The sequence below is a fragment of the Heliangelus exortis genome, chromosome 28 (genome assembly GCF_036169615.1).
Source record: "Heliangelus exortis chromosome 28, bHelExo1.hap1, whole genome shotgun sequence".
Taxonomy (NCBI): Eukaryota; Metazoa; Chordata; class Aves; order Apodiformes; family Trochilidae; genus Heliangelus; species Heliangelus exortis.
In genome coordinates this window covers 4536075-4554779 of record NC_092449.1, presented here as the reverse complement: position 1 = coordinate 4554779, position 18705 = coordinate 4536075, and the positions used below count along the sequence as shown (strand labels likewise).

At 64.7% G+C, this 18705-nt stretch overlaps 1 protein-coding gene across 2 annotated transcripts; it reads left to right on the top strand.

Annotated features, from left to right (window-relative positions):
* Positions 1-133: 133 nt before the first annotated feature.
* On the top strand, positions 134-17477 carry ARID3A (AT-rich interaction domain 3A). 2 transcript variants are annotated; one of them, XM_071728024.1, is made up of 9 exons: positions 134-260; positions 2585-3509; positions 4095-4407; positions 14866-14938; positions 15767-15950; positions 16054-16301; positions 16550-16846; positions 16934-17023; positions 17138-17477. In XM_071728024.1, the coding sequence occupies exons 2-9, from the start codon at positions 3085-3087 to the stop codon at positions 17335-17337; spliced, it is 1830 nt and encodes a 609-aa protein (XP_071584125.1). In that variant the 5' UTR covers positions 134-260; positions 2585-3084; the 3' UTR covers positions 17338-17477. The 2 variants fall into 2 exon arrangements, with proteins under 2 accessions (XP_071584125.1, XP_071584124.1); XM_071728023.1 differs by having other exon boundaries at positions 16550-17023.
* Positions 17478-18705: the final 1228 nt, after the last annotated feature.

Here is an 18705-nt window from a genome sequence, read left to right as displayed (position 1 = left end):
ATCGCGTGGCGAGGCGGGGCAGAGCGGGGCGTGGAAAACCAATAGAAAGGAAGGGGCGTGGCAGTGCGGGGCGTGGCTAGCCAATCGGAAGAAAGGGGCGGGGCATCCAGCCCCGGGGCCGGGGAGAGCAGGAGCCGCCGCAGCCGCCGCCACCGCCGCTGCTGTCGTGCGGGAGCGATCGCAGCCCCTGCCCCGCCGCAGCCCGAGCCCCGGGCGGTCCGCGGCTGCTATGCGGCTTCGCGGCGTTCGACCTCCACCGGGTAAGTGGGGACGCGACTCCACACCGACCCGTCCCCACAGACGGTACCGGAATGCTCCCCCCTCCCCCCCCCCACACTTTCTCCGCCGGTAACGGTGGTTGGGGGTCTTCCACCGCGCATTCGGGAGCTTGGGATCAGGTGTTGCGGCTCCTGCGGGAAGTGGGATCCCCGTGGCCGGCTGCTGGGCAGGAACAGCTCTACCCCTGCATTCCTTAGCGGACGGTTACCGGTCGCTTTCACCCGTGCGGGGCCGTTCCCGGGCTCTCCGGCCTGCGACCGGGGAGATGGGCTGGGGCCACTGCCGCCCTGTGCCCCCCGGTGCTCCAGGGACGGGCTCTGCTGGGCTGCGTGAAAGCTGCGGGCCGAACCCGGTTCCGTCTCCCCGCTCTCCCCCACCAGTTCTCGGGGCCCTTCCCGTGCCCCGGTTTAGCAGGGGGGGCCGCCGGTCCCAGCACCGGGCGAGGCGCAGCCGGTGCCACGTGCGGCCGGGAGCGGGGACGAGCTCAGTCCCCCGCCCGGCCCAGGGGGTCCCTCCCGCAGCGCCTCCCCGGTGCCGTCCATCCTGGGGCGGGCTCCCCGCTCTCCCGCTCCCCGCAATCCTGGTGCCGTCCCCGGAGCCCCCTCCCCGCCGATGGCCTGAGCCAGATCAGGGTCCGGCGGTGTCCAGGCCCGGCCTCGGTGGCACAAAGGCCCCGTCCCTCACACCCCCGCCCCCCACTGTGTATTTTTAGCCGCTGTCGCTCTCGAGCACCTGCCCCCGGGACGCGGGTGCTGCCTCCCGAAATCCCCCGCCTGCCACCCAGCGCGGCCGCACACCGGGGAGACCCCGAGCTCCCCCTGTCCCGAGCCACCGGGACGGACAAAGGGGCACGGCTCAAGGTCACCGGGCCTTCGTGCCGCAGCTTCTCTCCGAGGGACGGTCCCCGGGGCTCCGGCTTCACCACCCCGGCAGGTTCCGGCTGCCCTGGGACACGGCAGCGTGGCCACGGCCCGGAGTGCTGGAGGAGCCAGCTCTGCTCCCCGCTCCGGTGCCCACGTTGGGTGATTTGGCGACTCGTGGCGAGGCAGAGCCGCGGCAGGGCTGGGGGGGGGGGGGGGGGGGGGAGCACGTGCCGGGGACGAGTTTCGCTCCAGTTTTGCTCGCGGCTCTTGTAGGCGCGGGGGACGGAACTCAGACATGGCGTGGGATGGCTGCGCGGCCACAGCCGGCGAGTGGCCGTGGCCTGGGGACAGCCCCGTGCCCCAACGCCTCCCCTCCGAAGCCAAGATGGAGGTGGCCAGGCTAGAGAAGGAGAAACTGAGGAGAAACTGAGCAGACCGCCAGCTTTACCTCTTCTGGGAGGGGGCAGCAGCCCGGGTCCCCCCGCGGTGGCATCAGGTCCGTGGTGTGAGCTGAGCGTGGTGGGGCCGGGAGCGGATGCGGTGGCCGCAGCGAGGCGTGGGGGAAGCAGCTGTGACCCGGCCACCCAATCGGCAGCGGTACCGCACCGTGCTGGAAGTGGGTTCCCCTTCCCAGAACCCGTGGGATTGTGCCATAGCTGCTGGTTCCCACCTGCCACCAGCTGGCCCGCCCCACGGTGGGGCTGCCAGTGTCCACCGGGTTGGTCCCTGCAAGGGTTCCGGTTGTGTCACTCCACTGGCCCCTGGGGTGGCAGGAATGGGGTGTTTGTCCTGCTGAGACTGTACCCGTACGTGGCACAGCCTCCATGGCACAGCGAGCTGCCTTCAGCACCCAAGAGGTCACGGTGAAGGTGTTGCTGGTAGAGCCCTGTCTGGGGCTGGGACTCAGGGGGGCTCCAGGCTGGGGGTGCTGGTTGGGTGAAGCAGACTTGAGCCGTTTGCAGCCCCCTGAGATGGGGAGACATGGTGGTGGTGGCATCCTGCTTGCCATGGGTCTGAGGTCTGCCTGCCCATCCTTGGGGGAGGCTGATATGGGGATACGGGGACCCTCACTGCTTTGGGATCCCCTCGGCCAGGGTGTGTGGTGTGAGCCCCAGTACCACACGTGCTGAGCACTGGCCTGGCAGCTGCCTGCTCCTGCCATGAGGGTGACCAAGCTTCCCTGTGTCCCCGGGTGGGGACATGCTGTGTCCCTGGTGGGGGGCTCACTGCTCTGTTATCGGTGGGTGCTGGTGCCCCGTACCCCGGTATCCGCTGCCTGCAGGGCCGGGCAGGACTATCGGGTCCTGCAGGCCCCTTCCCCCTCCAGCAGCAGAGCCCGGCCTCCCTATCTCATTAGCTCGAGATTAATGAGGCTCCTGTGCTGTCTTTAACCCCTTCCTGCTTGCCAGTCCCGCTGACCCTCTCTCTGCTTCTCCTGGCAGGTTTGCACCAATTTCTGCCAGACGCCAAGTGGGCTGAGGACTAGGGACACCTGGCCCCGAGTGGGGGACACCACGCTGACCCCGAGGCTGCCGCCCCCCGGAAGGTGCCCGGGAAGGGGCAATGTGCTGGGCTGCACCTTCTGCCTGTTGAGCCTTCGGAGGTATCGGCACCTGCCTGGCAGCAGTACCCCGATCCCGACGTGCCCGCGTCTCCCGCTGGAGCCCTTGAGCAAAAGAGACGTCAGGACAAGCCTGAGGGGGCTGGGGAGCACGTCCCGCTGCCCTGACCCAGTGGCAGTTCCTGCTCTGACACCCAACAGCACTGCAGACCCTCGGCTGCCCTCACACCCCCGACCCGTGACCCGCAGCCCCCCTGACGCTCCCCCTCTCCACTGGAGCACAGCAGCCTGCCGGGCCCTGCCCCCAGCCCCTCCCGGGCATTGCCCCCCGGGTGCATTGCCCCCAGCCTTCCCGGGGACCCAGCGGCTGCCGGCAGAGCCATGAAGCTGCAGGCAGTGATGGAGAACCTGCAGCGGCAGCAGCGCGCGCGGCTGCAGCAGGCGCTGGAAGCGCGGCAGCAGGAGCAGCAGCAGCAGCGCTCGACGCCACCGCCCCCGGCGCAGCCCCCTCCAGTCCCGGGACAGACCCCCACCAGCACCCCAGCCCGCAGCCGCGCCCAAGACCCGGCCCCAGCGCCCTCAGAGGAGGGAGCAGAGCCCGAGAGTGCGCACATCCAGCGGGCACAGATGGCTGCGCTGGCTGCCATGCGGGCAGCGGCCGCCGGCCTCAGCCACTCGTCCAGCCCGGGGCTGTCGGATGAGAGCCAGGCCTCTGAGGAGGAGGAGGAAGAGGAGGAAGAGGGGGAGCGTGGGGAGGAGGAAGATGGCGGGTTCCAGCAGGAGATGGGCTCCGAGGAGGAGGATCTGTGAGTACGCACTGGTCCAGAGCAGCCGTTCACGTGGTTTCAGGGAACGGGCAGGGACACAGTCGCCCCGGTGGGCTTTGGCACAGCCAGCTGGGAATGTGGGCTCTCCTTTGGGTCAGGGGAGGCTGCCGGGGCTGTGCTGAGTAGATTTCAGTGTGGGGAGGAGGGTTAGAGCTGCCAGGACACCCCAGAGCAGGAGGCTCCAAGAGCAGCTCGGCTCAGCAGCCGTGATTCCTTGTGCCGGGCTGGCATGGGGTGACATTTCATTCCTGCCCAGGGAGCCCAGGCCGTGACAGAGGATCCTGGTTGTGCTTTGAATTATTCACAGCCCTCATGGCTGGCTCTCCCTGTCCCCTTGCTGGGACAGGGAGGGGGCTAGGAGCCATCTGGCAGAGCCCTGCTTGCTGCCAGAGCCACGGCCGGGATGCCAGTGGTGCCTCCCAGGACTGCCACCCACCAACAGGGTGGTCCCAGCTCCACAGCAGTGGGGTGGCTGTGGGGCAGGCGGGCAGAGAACAGGGATTGGCTTAGGAACCCAGTCCCTGCCTGGTGTGGGACCAAATCTCTCCTCTCTCCCTGCTCTAGGAAGGGCAAGTGGGATGAAGACGACTTTGAAGAAGACCTGGGTGAGGAGGAGGAGGAAGAGGAGGAGGAGGAAGAGGAAGATTACGAGGAGGAGGAGGACATGGGAGAGGAAGGGCTGAGCTCAGCTGAGGCAGTGCGGGCAGGAGCGGGATCCCTGCTGCTCCGCAAGCCCCTGGCACCGCAGCACTACCGGGGCGAGCAGCAGCGGCTGCCGGGGGGACCGGAGCGGCCGCCCCCTGGACCGGGCCAGGCACAGCCCCCCCCACCGGCACCTGACCATGGTGACTGGACCTATGAGGAGCAGTTCAAGCAAGTAGGTGCCCACTGAGACGCGTGTGTCCCCCGTGTGCCCCCCGTGTGCCTGTCCCTTCCTGGCTCTGCCACCCATCCCCGTGTCCTACCGGCAGCACGGCCTGCAGCAGGGTCCTCGGGTCATGCTGCTGTTGTTGCCACTAAGAAAATGAGGGATTTCTGTGGGGTTTTAGTGCCTGGGCTCAGCCTGGCCCCTGGCGCTGGAGCTGCCTGCTCCCCGCTTTCAGCTAATAGAAGGAAATGTGCTGCGTGCTGGGGCTCCCCGGGGGCTGCCCGGCCCCTTTGATGTGTGTGTTTAAATACATCTGAGTTTAGTGCTGGGGGAAGGGGCGGGAGCCAACAGCAGCAGATGGGACCCAGATGGAGCAGCCAGGGCACCGTGGCCTTTTGGGAGGGATGCAACGGCCCCTGCCCCTTTCCCTTTGGGCCACCACATCCCTCCCAAAAGGGGGAAGGGGCTGCTGCAGTCTGATGGCACATTTGGATGTGGTGGCTCCGCACAAGGGCAGGCGGTGCGTACAGCCACCCTCCCCGGCACGCTCCGGTCAGGCTGTGGGGAGGAGGGATGGTTCTGCCCCGTGTCCCTGCACCCTGGCACCCACACCACCTCCTTCTCATCTTGTGGTTTCCCTCTTTTGTGCTTCCTGTCCTCGGGGAGCGAGAGGCCAGGGGACTCGATCGCGTATCTGTGAAAAGGCTTTTCCGATACCGCAGCCGTGATCTTCCTGTTTGTCACCGTCTCGGTGCCGTACCGGACCCGCGGGCTCAGCGATCGCTCCCAGCCCTCAGGATCCAACAGGAAAATCTGGGGCTGGGTGGTCAGACCCATGCCACGCTGGCACAGCAGTCTGTACCCGTGCCATAGGCTCTGCCAGGTCCCTGCCGCACTCACCGTGCTCGGGGACACCAGCGCGAGTCGCACCGCATCCTCAGCCCCCCCGACCTGTGCCGGCAGAAGGGGCCGACCCCCTGCCTGCCTCCCTACCCCTTTCCCAGCAGAAAGCTCGCTGGGGTCTGTGGGGGGAGCCCAGCAGGGTGGGTAATTGTGGAAACAGCCGGCGGGGGGAGGAAAGCGGCTGCCACCGCTGTGCCGGGGGTGTAGGAGTGGAGGCGAAGCGCTCAGCCGGGAGAGGCTTTCCCCGGCATGTCAACGCCGGCGCTTGGATCGCGGCCGCTGGACCCAGGCCAGGGGCTGGCTCGGCACGGTGCTGGCCGGGAGCTCCTCTGGCCACCCTCCAGCGCGTGCCGCCCGCTCCAGCCCCGTCCCAGCTGGCGCAGCCAGGCTTGGGAAGGAGCAGCAGGAATGTAAACAGCGGGAGCCGCCGCGAGGCAGCCACCGGGGCCAGCGGGTCACCCCTTCCCTGCCCCTCTGCTGCCCCTTCCCCGGGGCAGAGGCACCTTAGGGGGACCCCCCTGCAGCATGGGAGGCTGGGGCACCGCATCTGGGACCCCCCGCAGAGGAGATCTGGTGGTGCTGTGAGCTTGGCTGTGCCTTCCGCTCGGTGAGGAAGGGGCTGTTTTGGGGTTCCTCTTCCTCTGCAGAGGAGCTCCGTGGTGCTGGGACAATCTCTACTCTCCATGAGCTCATGGGGAGTGAGTGGCCCCCTGCACCTGTGTGGGCAGGAGGGGAACTCTGGTTTCTCCCTCCCCAGCAGGTTGGGGTCCCGACGGGCAGTGCAGGGCTGGCGGACCTGCACTCAGTCCCTCAAACCCTGGGTGCCCCATCCTGCACCACAGGGTTTTTTATTGACCCATCTGGGACAGATTCCTGCAAACCGGGGCTGGGCCAGCTTGAACTGCGGGGGGCCGGGGGAGGAGGGGGCCCAGTTGAGGGGGGAGGGCGTGAGGAAGAGTTATGGAGGTGATGGAGGTTAGGGAACCGGCGCGTGGCACCTCCCCGTCCCCGGGGACGGCTACTGCGCAGGCAGAGGTCACCTCACCCCCTGACCCGGGGGCTGCCCGCGCCGGCAGAACAAAGGAACCCCCGGCACGGTGGGGGACTTGGGGGACAGTGGCTGCTGAAGGCACGGTGGCTCCTCGGGTGGAGAAAAAAGGAAATTTTTGACGTGGGAGGAGGCTCCTGTGGGGAGATGCCATCATGTTGTCCCCCCCGTGCTGCCGTCTTGCTTCGTTTGGATTCTTTGGCTGCTGTGGCCCTGCCATTGGCCATGGGGCGGGGGGTCTGGTGGGACACCCAACCCCAAGCTGTGGTGCTGGTGTTTGCTCTCCTGCAGTGGTGATGCTGGCGGGGGAGCCAGGCTTTGACCAGCCACCAGAGCACAAGGGGCTCAGCCAACCTCTGCCAAACTGTGTGCTGCAAAAACCTGCTGTGTAATGCTGGCCTCGGGGAAAAAAGTGCCCCGGGCTGGGGGGAGCTCTGCCTTTGTCCCTGGAGAACTCTCCTCCCCACCTTTCTGTTTCGTTACCAGTATTACTGTGCCCAACTAATACCAGGAGTGCTGGGTGAGGGCAGCAGAGTTTCCTGCCCCTTTTTGGAGTTTCCTGCACTCCCTGGGGAATGTGCACCCCACAGCACCGTGTCCTGTCAGAGTAGGGTCCCCCACTGGGGGCACCACAGGCTGGTGTCAGACCCCCCATCTCTGTTCCCCCTCTCAAGAAGCGCCGGTGGCTGCAGGGAGCTGGTGCAGTGCTGGGGGGAGGCAGCCCAGTGGGGTGGTCCTGGTGCCAGATTTTGGGGGGGGTGGGAGATGTTTAAGCTGTCCCAACTGGGAACGCCTGAGCCGCCTCAGGGGCAAAAACCTCAGCCCTTATCTGGTGCTGGGCAGCGTTCCCTGAGATACGGTGTTTCAAAGGGCAACGGCTGGGGGGAAAATAAAAATAAACTGAAAGCAACTCAGCCACCTCAGCGGGGTGAAGCTGGACTCCAGCCCTGCCCAGAGACCAGCACTTCCCAGGATTTTCCTGGGGAAACATTGGAGGGTCTGAGGAAAAGCCCATTTCTCCTCAGAACCCCCAGGGATTGATACAGAAACCTCGGGTTGAGGGGCGAGGGATTCCCTGTGCCCCCAGTGTCCCCCCTGGCTTGGGGCCCTGGACCCCTTTCTCCTGTGGATTATTTGTATTTAAATAGCCCAAAGCTGGCCGGGGGAGCGGGGCGGGGAGCAGGGGCCCTGCGGCCTCTTAACGAGGGCGGGAGGGTCCATTTACTTTCTTTAAAATATTGATTAGGGCTTTATTGCATTAGCCAGCCGAGCGGATGAGCCGCCCCCGGGGAGGGTGAGGGGCCCCAGCACGGGGAGAGGGGCACCGGGGAGGCATCTCCGGCCGGGGGCTGCCGTCCCCCCACCCCAAAGGCGGTTTTGCTCCGGCCGGTGCTGCAGGGGCACAGATAAAGGGCAGCACCCTGGGGCCCCGGGCCGGGTGCCGGGATGAGGTGATTGCAGCAGCTGGATGGGCTGGTGGCAGATAACAGGGCGAGGAGGGGACTGGAGCAGGCTGAGGGGCTGGGGGGCAGCGGGCAGGTTGCAGGTGGACCCCTCCCAAGAGCAGCCATTGCCCATCTTGTCCCATGCCTTCAACTCGCTGAAGGGTGTTCCTGGCCAAGGATCCAGGAGGGTAATCGGCTCACGGCGCTCAGGGAGCCTTCCCGGAGCCCTAATCCCACCGGAGCCCCGGCTGGGGGTCAGGGACTTCTTGGTGAGAGCAGCTTAACCGCTGAGTGCCTCCCCCAGCCCAACTCCTGGGTGTCCGTGTGAGAAGCTCCCAATGAGACCCGGGATAATTAACGAGGCGGGGGACAGGGGACGTGTCCCTCCTGCCCGGGTGCTCGGCCTGGCTGATTTTGTCTGCCCCCCAGGTCCCCCCAGCTCTGCCCCCTCCTGCTCTGGTCCCCCCCAGCCTGGGCATTGCCTCTGGAGTCCCCAGCCCCAGCCCCCCGGGCCGCCTCAAGGGCTGCAGCGGAGGTGGCCACCTCCCAGCTCCGGCACAGCTGAACTAACAGGAATGAGGCTTTATTTAAAAGAAGTTTAAAAAAAAAAAAGAGCAGAGACGAGAGCAAGTCCTTTGTCAGCAAAGCAAACAGCCGCCCGGCAGCCCAGCGGTTGGGCAAGGCCGCAGCGTTGCTCCATTGCCCTATTTCTGGCCCAAACCGCAGGAGAAATGGCAGCGGGTCCTGGGGCCCGGCCGGAGGTGCCGCAATCGGGGGCCAGGGTGAGGGGCAGGTGGTGGTTTGGGAGTTGGGGAGAGCCCCCGGCGGGTCCTTTCCTGGACCCCCCCCCAGCCTTGGGGCCAGCCGGAGGTGTGGGACCCAGCATTTCAGGAACAGATTTGCAATTAGACAAATCCCGGCGGTGGAAGCCCCGGTGCCGGTGACTCATCTGCTCCTGCTCTCAGCGATCCCCTTGCTAAGACGATCATTTACATATGGTGGAATTTAAACCCGGGCTGGGCTCTCACGAAGCCGCCGCTCCCTCCCGCACCACCGCACCCACGTTTGGTCCTCGTTCAGGGGTCTCGACCCCCCCCTGCCCTGTGGGGCTTCACCAGCTCTGAGGACACGAAGAGGATAGGGGGACAGCCCAGGCAGGGGTTTGCTGGGCACCCCAAGTTTTTTCATCGTTTTTCTATTAGGAAAAACTTTGCTTCTCCAGCCGCGGTTTCCCCGGTTCGGTGCCGTGTGGAGCTGCCAGCCGGGCCCTGGGTGTTGCTCCTGGGTTTGAGCTTTCTCAACACCACCCAGCTCCACTGAATTAATATTTGCACAAGGTCCGGAGCGATAGCGAGACAGCGCCAAGGGCATGCACAGACACAGCGAGGCCACAGGCACCGCCGTGCTGCTGCCGGGCTGGACCCCCTGCGCCAGCCCTGGCGTGGTGGGGGGCACAGATCCCCGGCCCCACCGCTGGGCAGCTCTTCCGTGTGTTGGTGCTGGGACAGGTTTTTATTTTAGCCGGATTCTGGCACGCCGTGCCCCTGAAACCGCGGCTGGAAGCGCGGTTGCAGCAGGATTCGCTTCCTCCTCTGTGGGAAGGGGAGAAGCGGCCATGGTGCAGCCATCCTGGCAGCTGGTGTCGGTCCGGACCCCGTGGCTCCCCGCACCGGGTGGCTCTGGTCCACGGCTCCATGCGCGGTGTCCCAGCGGCTGCCGGCGGGCCGGGAGGAGCAGCCGTGGCCTGGCGGGGAGCGCGGCCGACGGCACACGGACAATGGCGGGTCAGGGAGGTTAAACGGCGACTAATTCGCCCATTCAAGGTCCCCCTCTGCGGCGCGGTGACACCCGCCGTGTCGGCGCTGGCCTGTGTCCTCCCGGGTCACCCGTACGGCTGCTCCCGCCTGCCCAGCCTGGGAGATGGCAGGCAGGGCCCCCTTTGGTGGGGGTCACTCCCTGCCCTGACTCTGCCAGACAACAAGGGCATCCTGGGACCCCCAGACCTTTGGCGTGGTGGCTGGGGATCAGGACTGAGCTTGTCCCTCTGCTGCAGGGTCTGCTGCTCGTGGGGTGCCACAGCCCCCAACCCGAGGAGGGGGCACTGGTGGCAACAGGCACCTGCAGCACGGCCACGTCCCAGCCTGTGCGAGGGGACAATGCTGGGAACCAGTGAGAACAATAGTGCCGACGGGAAGTACAGGAGCAAGGGCCTGAGCCCCTCAGCCCCCTCCCCGGCTGCCCACGCCCCGGGCGCCCCGGCTGCAGGAATCCCGCCGGGCCGGTCAGTGGGCTTGGCCGTGTCCCAGCCCCCTCCCAGCTGGGGAGTGTTGGGGGGAGGCCATGGGTGTTTTGTGGGGGGCACACACCCCTGCTGTCCCTTACCAAAGGCTCTGGGGGGGCTCACCGGGGATTAGGGACGGGGATGTCAGGAGGTGACCCGTCCCTAAGCCGAGAGCTTTATCTGTGGCAGGATCGGGGCTGGGGACAGACTCTCCTTTGCCCTTCGCTAGGAGTGATCGCCCTGGCACACCCCATCCCCCCACACTGGGGGGACCCTGCCTGGGGAAGGGGCTGTGTGGCCTCAGCCATCATCTTGCAGGAAAACACCACGCTGGTGTCACCCGCAGGCCTTGCTTCGGGTTCCCCATCAGCCCTTCACTCTGGTTTTAACCAATTACATTATTTTTCTGAATATTTTTCTGAAGAAATGCCCCCTCCAGCTCTGGCTGTGGGTCCTGGCACGCTGTTGGTGGGGGGGGGGCTGGGGGGCTGCATGCTGGGCCAGGAGCAGGACAGGAAACACCGCCCGCGTGTTTATTCTTCGTTAAATAACTCATTAGTGTGCACGGTCTCACCCCCCCGCCCCCTCCAGCATAGCCCCTGGGTTGTCAGCAGGACAAAGGGACAGTCCCCAGGGGACACTTGGAGGAAGGAAGGAAGAAACGAAAGAGAGAAAGAGCCCCCAGATGCGTGTGCCCCCCCCCCCCCCCGGGCTGGAATCAAGCAGAGCAGACACTTGCCCTAGTACCTGTCACCAGTGCTTTGCCAGGATGGGCTCTCCCTACCTATTTTTTCCCCCAAAATACAGAAATTCAGTCCCTTGGAGGGGGTCATTGCCCCCCTGCCCTCCCAGCTGTGGCGCTTGGGGGTCTCCCTCCCCAGTGCACAGCGTGCACGTCCCAAACCGGTTTCAAGGAGAAAGAAGGAAAGCCGCAAGCGTCGTGACTTCCTGGCGATGGAAAAGAAACTTGAAAATTGTTCCCCCAGGCCTGAAAACCCGGAACCGAGCTGTGGGGGGGGTTGTTTTGAACTCGGACGCGGGATGTCTCTGCAGACCTTGCCCCGTGCACCCTGCTCTGGTTGGGGGTCCCTGAGGTACCTGGTGGGGCAGGCGAGATCTCCTGAGCTGGGGAGACCCCCTGGCCCCAGCACGGGTGTCAGCAGGGAGTCCCCTGCCAGGACCGTGGGCTTGGAGCCTCTTTAAATGGCGCTTCCCCTCCCTGCTTTAATTGTGCTCCTTGCCAGGGGCTGGGGGCAGGGAGGGGGGGCTGGTTTGTGGGTGTTATCGCTGCGGACCCCCGGCACGCACCGCGCCCGTGCCGAGGGCTCTCCCGCATTCCTGTCATTGCCGAGGGGCCGCCTCCCCGCCAGCCCTTTGGAAGCTAACGGGGCTTGGGATTTTCCCCTGATCTGGTTTGCAACGTTAATCCGGTCATCCACACCAAACGCCGGGCCGGCATCCTGCCGGGGTGCTGGGGGGCGAGGTCAGCGCCGCCCACCCGCCCGACGCCTTCCTAATTCCTCCTCCACTTAATTATATATCTGCTGGCAACAGCCATCTGGCACCTCGTCCCCAGCCGCCCGCAAGGACGCGGGGCTGGACCTCACCGGGGGTCGTGCTGGCGGTGAGGCGGGTTCAGCACCGCGGCTGTGCCGGTGGCACCGGATGTTTGCCCCATGCTGGGGGAGCACCGGGTGCATGGGGTCAGGTCCCCCGGTCATGGGGGCTCCTGGAGAGATCAGGGGCATCCCTTCTCTACTGGGCTGGGGTTGGCCATGCCACGGCATCCCTTGGCACCGCGCTCTCTGGCTGGGTGGTAAGAGGATATTCTCGGGGCAGCTGTGTTACAGATTAAGTCGTTTCCACCTCCCCTCGGCCTCCCTAATTACGAAATGGAAATTGATGGAGTCGGTGGCAGCCACGCAGCCTCTCCTCAGCTCACTGCCGGGCAGCCGGTGTCACCGTTATACTGAGCCCATGTGGAACCACGCTGGGTGCTGAGCCGAAGCCGTGCTGGAGCGGGCAGAGCATCGGCACCGTCCGGCCATGGGCACCTGCTGATTTCGGTCCGGTGATGCCGGTGGCAGCCGCTACGTGCCGAGCCCGGCTGCGCTCTCAGTTTCACACTCTGACAAAACAGGAACGCGTTTCTGTTCCTCAATTTTTATTTTAAGCCCCAACGTGTGACCTTTCCCCCACGCTGCCCCTCGGCGTCTGCGGGCCACACGGCCCCTCAGCCCCCTCAGTGCAAGCAAATCCTGCGAGGGGCTGCTGGAAGTCACTCATCTGTCCCTTTCCATGTCCCTGCCTGTGCCGGCGAGCGAGGGGGCAGGGGGCAGCTCGGTGGGTGCTGCTGGGTGCAGCCAGGGCACGTCCCAGCCGTGGTGGCCACGTCCTCGCCTGGCAGCAGAGGCTGCTGAGCAGCGGCCGAGCTGTCGAAATCCGTCCAGGAACCACAAGCGGCCTCTTGCAAAACATCCTTTGCCCGGCAGCCACACCGGGTGCGCCGGCAGGGCCTGGAGGCTGCGAGCGGGTGGTCCTGTCGCTGGCCAACCCGGTGACCCCCGCGGCTCTGTCCCGGTGTCAGGAGCACGGCCGGGGTTTGGTGCGGGACCACCGGGGCCGCGGGGGCAGGGGCAGCCCCCCGCCTGCTGCTGCTAATCCCCGCGGCCCGGCCGGCGCACGCTTTCCTCAGCTGATGGTTAATTTTCTTTCATCCTCTTAAACGTGTCCGTTCCCCTCGGGACTGAGCCGGTGTGAGGAGGGGGGGGGGAGGGAGGGGCTCACGGCTGGGGGGGTCACGGCAGTAAATGAACCGACACATTTGTACTTCCCAAAATGCAGGCGCAGCTCCCGCCGGCAGCGGGGGCAGAGCGGTGTTATTTAAGAGCTGGCGTTATAAAAATTGAATGAACTGACGTTTTTACAGCAGCTCATCGATTTTTAGAGCTCCGCGGGTTAATAGGCTGCGTGTGACCCCCCCCCTCCTGCTCCCGGTGCTGCCAGCGGGGTTAAGGGGGCTGGGGGTGAACCACAGAGTGCTGAGGGTAGGGAGGAAGGCTCAGGACCCGGCAGGATTGAGCACCGGGGAAGCCCTTTCTCCGGATTTCGGAGCTGCTGAAGGAAACGGGGGAGGCTGGATTGGCACTGGCCCAACATCCTTCAGCCAGTCAGGGACAGCCCAAAAAACACTGTGGTGCCCGTGGTGCCACGTCCCAGCCTTGCCCTGCCGGGGGGGAACCACTCTGCTCCCCCTGTCCTGGGGTCCCACCAGATTCCCAGACCAGTTGCTGGAGTGGGAGAGAGTCTCAGAGGGGTCTGGCCATGCTGACGGTGGCTCGGGCCCCTTCCCTGGGGGTTTGCAGGGGCCGGGTGAGGTTTCCAGGGGAACTGGGGGTTTATGGCTTTCCGGCAGCGCCCTGCCCCTCTTATCAGCACGGCCACACTGATCCCTTTGATCGGCGCCGGCTGGGCAGGAGCTTGGCCCTGAGGGGTCCGGATCCTCCCTGGGGGCAGTGGGAGGGGGCTCACACCCCCCACTCGCAGCTGGGGTGACGGCCGAGGTGGGGTGGGCTGTGCCCGTGTGCCAGCCGGTGACACGGTGACAGTGCGGGCCCCGTGCCGCATGCCTGGCGAGTTATGTGGTAATATTTATAGCCCCTCCCGGCCACCACGGCTCCGCTGGCAGTTGTTCAAAGTTGTCATCGAAAAAAATGGGGCCAGGGCTGTGGTGTCCATCCCCACCACGTCGGGGAAGCCCCGACACCCCTGCAGGGTGGGCAGGATTGTCCACCATCCCCCCGCCTCTGGGCTGAAACCGCGCTGGGCTCAGGCTGCCAGCACCGGGGCGAGGCAGAGCCGGCGTGGCGTGGCGTGGCATGGCGTGGCGTGGCATGCCGGTGCTCGGGCCGGCCGATCCTGCTGCCATAAATCAGTCAGGAATGTGCCGGGCTGTCGGGCACGGGGTGGGGTCCCAACAAAAGCTGCCCCGGCAGAACCGGGTGCTCGAGGCGCGGCTCTGCCAGAGGCCTCGTCCCGGCTGCCTGGTGCAGCCCATCCCGCCGGGGCTGCTCTGGCAGTGGTGCCATGAGATGCTCTTGCAGGAGCGGAGGCTGCTGGACCCACGGCTGCTGACCCATGGGCACCAAGCCTCGGTGCTGGCTGTGCCATGCAGAGGGGACCAGGCTCTGCTGGGCAGCGTGGCAGCCAGCGGTGCCCTATGGCTGGGAGGGCATCCTGCAGCTGGGTGCAGCTCAGACCCTCATTACAGACCCCGTTTGCCAGGGCTGTACCCCCAAGGACCCCCTCTGAGCACACTGCAGCAGGCACGAGCTCACACCATGGCACACCATGGAGCTCACCAGCTCCCGGCACCGGTTCCCTCCGGCGCTGCAGGTGCAGAGGATGGATCGTGCTGGAGCATTGCTCCACTCCGTGCCAAGCACATGGTGGATGCTAAAAATAACTGGGATTGGTGTTCCCAGGAGGAGCCGGGGCCCTTGCAGGGTGAGGTGAGGGGCAGGGCTGCAATTTCAGCACCGGTGTTTTGGGGCCCAGCTCCAAGAGGGGCAGGGGGAAGGCTCCACTGTCCTGGGGTTCCTGATGGAGCACGGGCTGGTCAGCCACCACAGCAGGGACCCTCAGGATCCCCTGGCCCCATGCGGGGCACCCCCTGAGCTGACGAGCTCAGGTTGAGGGCACAAACCCCAAGGATTCTGCTTGGTGGGGCTCGAGGCTCAGGGGACAGGATCAGGAGTTTTGCTGAGCATTTCTCTCCTCTCATTGTGCAGCTCTACGAGCTGGATGGTGACCCCAGGAGGAAGGAGTTCCTGGACGACCTCTTCAGCTTCATGCAGAAGCGAGGTGAGCCCCCCCCCTGCCCTCTGTGCCCACCCCGCTCCCCCGGGGCTGGGGTCTCATTTCCTCGCCCCTCATTACAGCCCTGAGGTCACTGCTCTGTCCCGGCCACTGGTTAATTTTTAACCTCTTTGCACAGCAGGGTCAAACCTGCTGGGCTGGATCTGGTGCCCGCATCCCTCCCCCGCGCCGGCCCCGCTCCCCGTCGCATCCGGCACCCGCAGCCCCTTCCCAAGAGCCCTCCCAGCCCTCCCTTTGCTTCACCCCCTCGCAGTGAATCCCCCCCACTGCCTCCTGGCCCAGGCTGGGCAGCGGGCACAGGGTGGGGGTGTGGGGTGGGAGGGGCTGAAAACAAAGCATTTGTCCAGCTGAGGGTCTGGTTCCTGCATAGAAAGGAGCTGGAAGTGCTGGGGGAAGCACGAGCGTGGGCATGGGGGGGCTGGGGCCTGCTGGCTGGAGCTGTCTGGGGTCCCCCCAAGCCCCATGCCTGGGAGGAGAAGAGCAGAGACCCCCAGGAGGGGGAAGATGCCACAGCCCCTTCCCCATAGCTGGAGGGGTGATCCCCCCCGGGCGACCCTCGCGCCGGGAAGTGCCGGTGCTGTTATAAATAACTCAGCCTGCGAAACCGCCCTCGGCCCCGTTTTGGGGCCTGCAGCTGAAAACAGCGAGTTTCTGTTTCCTTTGTGTCTGGGGCGAGATGGGGGATCCCGAAGGGAGGGAGGAGCAGCAGCCTCCTGGCCCCTGCACCGCTCGAGGGTCTCGCTGGCTGCCTCCCCCCCCTGCTTTGCCCGGGGGGTGAGAAGGCAGCACCCAGACCCGTTCTGTCCTCCCCAGGGACCCCCGTGAACAGGATCCCCATCATGGCCAAGCAGGTGCTGGACCTGTACATGCTGTACACGCTGGTGACGGAGAAGGGCGGCCTGGTGGAGGTGATCAACAAGAAGCTGTGGAGAGAGATCACCAAGGGGCTGAACCTCCCCACCTCCATCACCAGCGCTGCCTTCACCCTGCGCACCCAGTGAGCAGCGGGGCTGCGGCGGGACGGGGGGGGACAGAGAGGGGGGGATGGAGGAGGGGGCGGCACTGCCATGGCCCCATCGCCCTCCCCTGTCTGCCGGCAGGTACATGAAGTACCTGTACCCCTACGAATGTGAGAAGCGGGGACTGAGCAACCCCAACGAGCTGCAGGCGGCCATCGACAGCAACCGGCGGGAAGGCCGCCGGCAGGGCTTTGGCAGCTCCCTCTTCACCTACTCGCCCAGCGGCACCCATGGCCTCCTCTCCTCCCCCAAGCTGCCGGTGCCGGCGCTGGGTCTGGCCTCAGCCACCAACGGCGGCTCCATCACTCCCGTCCAGAAGATCAAGAAAGGTAATGGCTGCCCTGGGGTGTGTGCTGAGCCCCCTCCCAGCACTGGGGACACAGCCCCAAGGGTGTCCCCTGCCCAAGCTCTGGGCACACGGCTGGCTTCAGGGACCCCAATTCCAGTCACCTGGCTCTGGCATGCAGGGGGCAGGAGGCAGTCAGGAGCTGTTGTGCCGGGGCTGGAGACACCTCTGGGCGGTGGCACCCGGCGGTCCCCATCCAGAGCGTCCCTGACCTCCTGCTCTGCCCCACAGAGGAAGACTCTCCCATCCCCATCTCCATGCCCAGCCGGCTGCCCGTCTCGCTGGCCGGACACCCCGTGGTGGCAGCCCAGGCCGCCGCAGTGCAGGTGGCAGCGGCCGCCCAAGCCGTGGCCCTGGAGCAGCTGCGGGAGAAGCTGGAATCGGGAGAGCCCCCGGAGAAGAAGCTGGCGCTGGTGACGGACGAGCAGCAGCGGCTGATGCAGCGGGCGCTCCAGCAGAACCTGCTGGCCATGACTGCCCAGCTGCCCATGAGCATCCGCATCAACAGCCAGGGCACCCGCTCGCCAGGTCAGTGCCGGCGCCGTCCCCCCGCCCCGCAGAGCCACCGCGGGCCCTGGCCCCGGCGGGCTCGGTCACCCGGCTCTCCCCCGGCAGAGAACCGCCAGGACTCGGCCGCCGGCGCGGGCAGCAACGGCACCAACAGCATCAGCATGTCCGTGGAGATCAACGGGATCGTCTACACAGGTGAGGGGCTGGGGGCTTCTCCCCCCGACCTCCCCCCGCCCCGATTTCAGCGGCAGTGTGGGCACAGCCCCCTCCCCCCGGCTCAACCCCTCGGCCCCTCTGCTCTCTCCCCAGGTGTGCTGTTTGCCCAGACCCCTGGACCTTCCTCCTCCTCCTCCTCCTCGCTGCCCTCCTCTGCCTACACCAAAGGCAACGGCGGTGGCAGCCGGAGCAGCGGCAGCGCGGTGGGGAGCGGTGGTGGCACCGTGCCCCCCCCCACCCCAGCCAGCCTGGCCGTGCCCCCCAGCTCTACCTCCAACAACGTTTCGCCTTAACCCCCCCTCCCCAAACCCCGGACCCCCCAGACCCTTCCCCCACCAGCACCGGGCAGCGCTCAGGGGGCTGGGGTCTGGCTGGGGTCTCAGCAGGGTCTGGCTGGGGTCTTGCAAGGGTCACAGTGGGTTCTCACCAGGCTCTGGTTGGGTTCTGCCCTTGTTCTCCTCTTGGTTTTTCCTTTGCCAGGCAGAAAAGCTTTAGCCCCGGGGGTTTTGCCGGAGCCGCCGGTTGTCCCGCCGCGCCAGTCCGGGACCGTTTTACCTCACTCACATCACACTTTGCACTGTACATTTATTATTAATTATTATTATTATTTTTTTTTTTTTTTTTAAAACTCGTGTTACCTCCAGACAGACGCACGGACGCCTGCCAACGCGAGCTTTAGTGAAACCCCCCCCTCCTCCTCCTCCTCCCCCAGCACTCGAAAAAAAAAAAAAAGCATAAAAAAAATAATAATAATAATTGGAAATCGGGAGATATTTTATTCAGTTAGATCTTTTTTTTTTTTTTTTTTTCCCCTTTGTTTTGAGGACTCTCTCCTCACTCTCCCGGGTTTTTTTCAGAGGTTGTCGTTTGGTTGTAAATAGCTTCTATTTTATTCTCTGGGAAAAAAAAAAAAGAAATCCAGCTTTTAACATGCAGAATATTGAGTGTTCTTCAGGGAAACGGGAGCTTGGGAACTGCCTCACCTCCTTCCTCCTCTCGTTGGGGAATCTCAGGGGGGCTGGGGGATGCTCCGGGGGTCCCGAAGGACGCGGCCGCGTCCTTCGGGACCCCCGGAGCATCCCCCAGCCCCATGGATTTATTTTCTCAGCATCATTCTCCCTCCCTCCAGCCAGATTCTGATTATTTTCATTTTTTTTTTTGCCCATTTCTATATATTTTTTTTTTTCCTTGCCCACATCTGCGTGAGACACAATCACGACCTGATACCGAAACCTTCCCCAACTCCCCCACCCCAACTCGGTATCTCAATTCCTCAGGTTTTCACCTCAAGCACAGGGTTTATTTTTATTTTTTTTTTTTCCCCCTTCCCCAGGTGCTTAAGGGGGGGGTCCCATGCTGATAAAACACCCCCCCTCCATTTTTTATTTTTATTTTTTTTTTAAACTTGGGGAAGGGTGATCTCAGGGGATTTGGGTTTTTTTCCAGCCTTTCTGATTTTTTTTTTGATTTTTTTTTCAGCCTTTTCTCACACTCTCCAGAGCTGGAAATGCCCCTTGGAGGCTCCAGGAGCCCATGGGAGGGGTTTTGGGGGTCTCCATCCATCTCCTGCTGTTAGGATCCAGCTCAGCTCCCCACAAGGAGAAATTTTGGTGTGGGGGGTGGATGATTTCTCATGCCCGAGGTGGGCATTAGATTTTTCT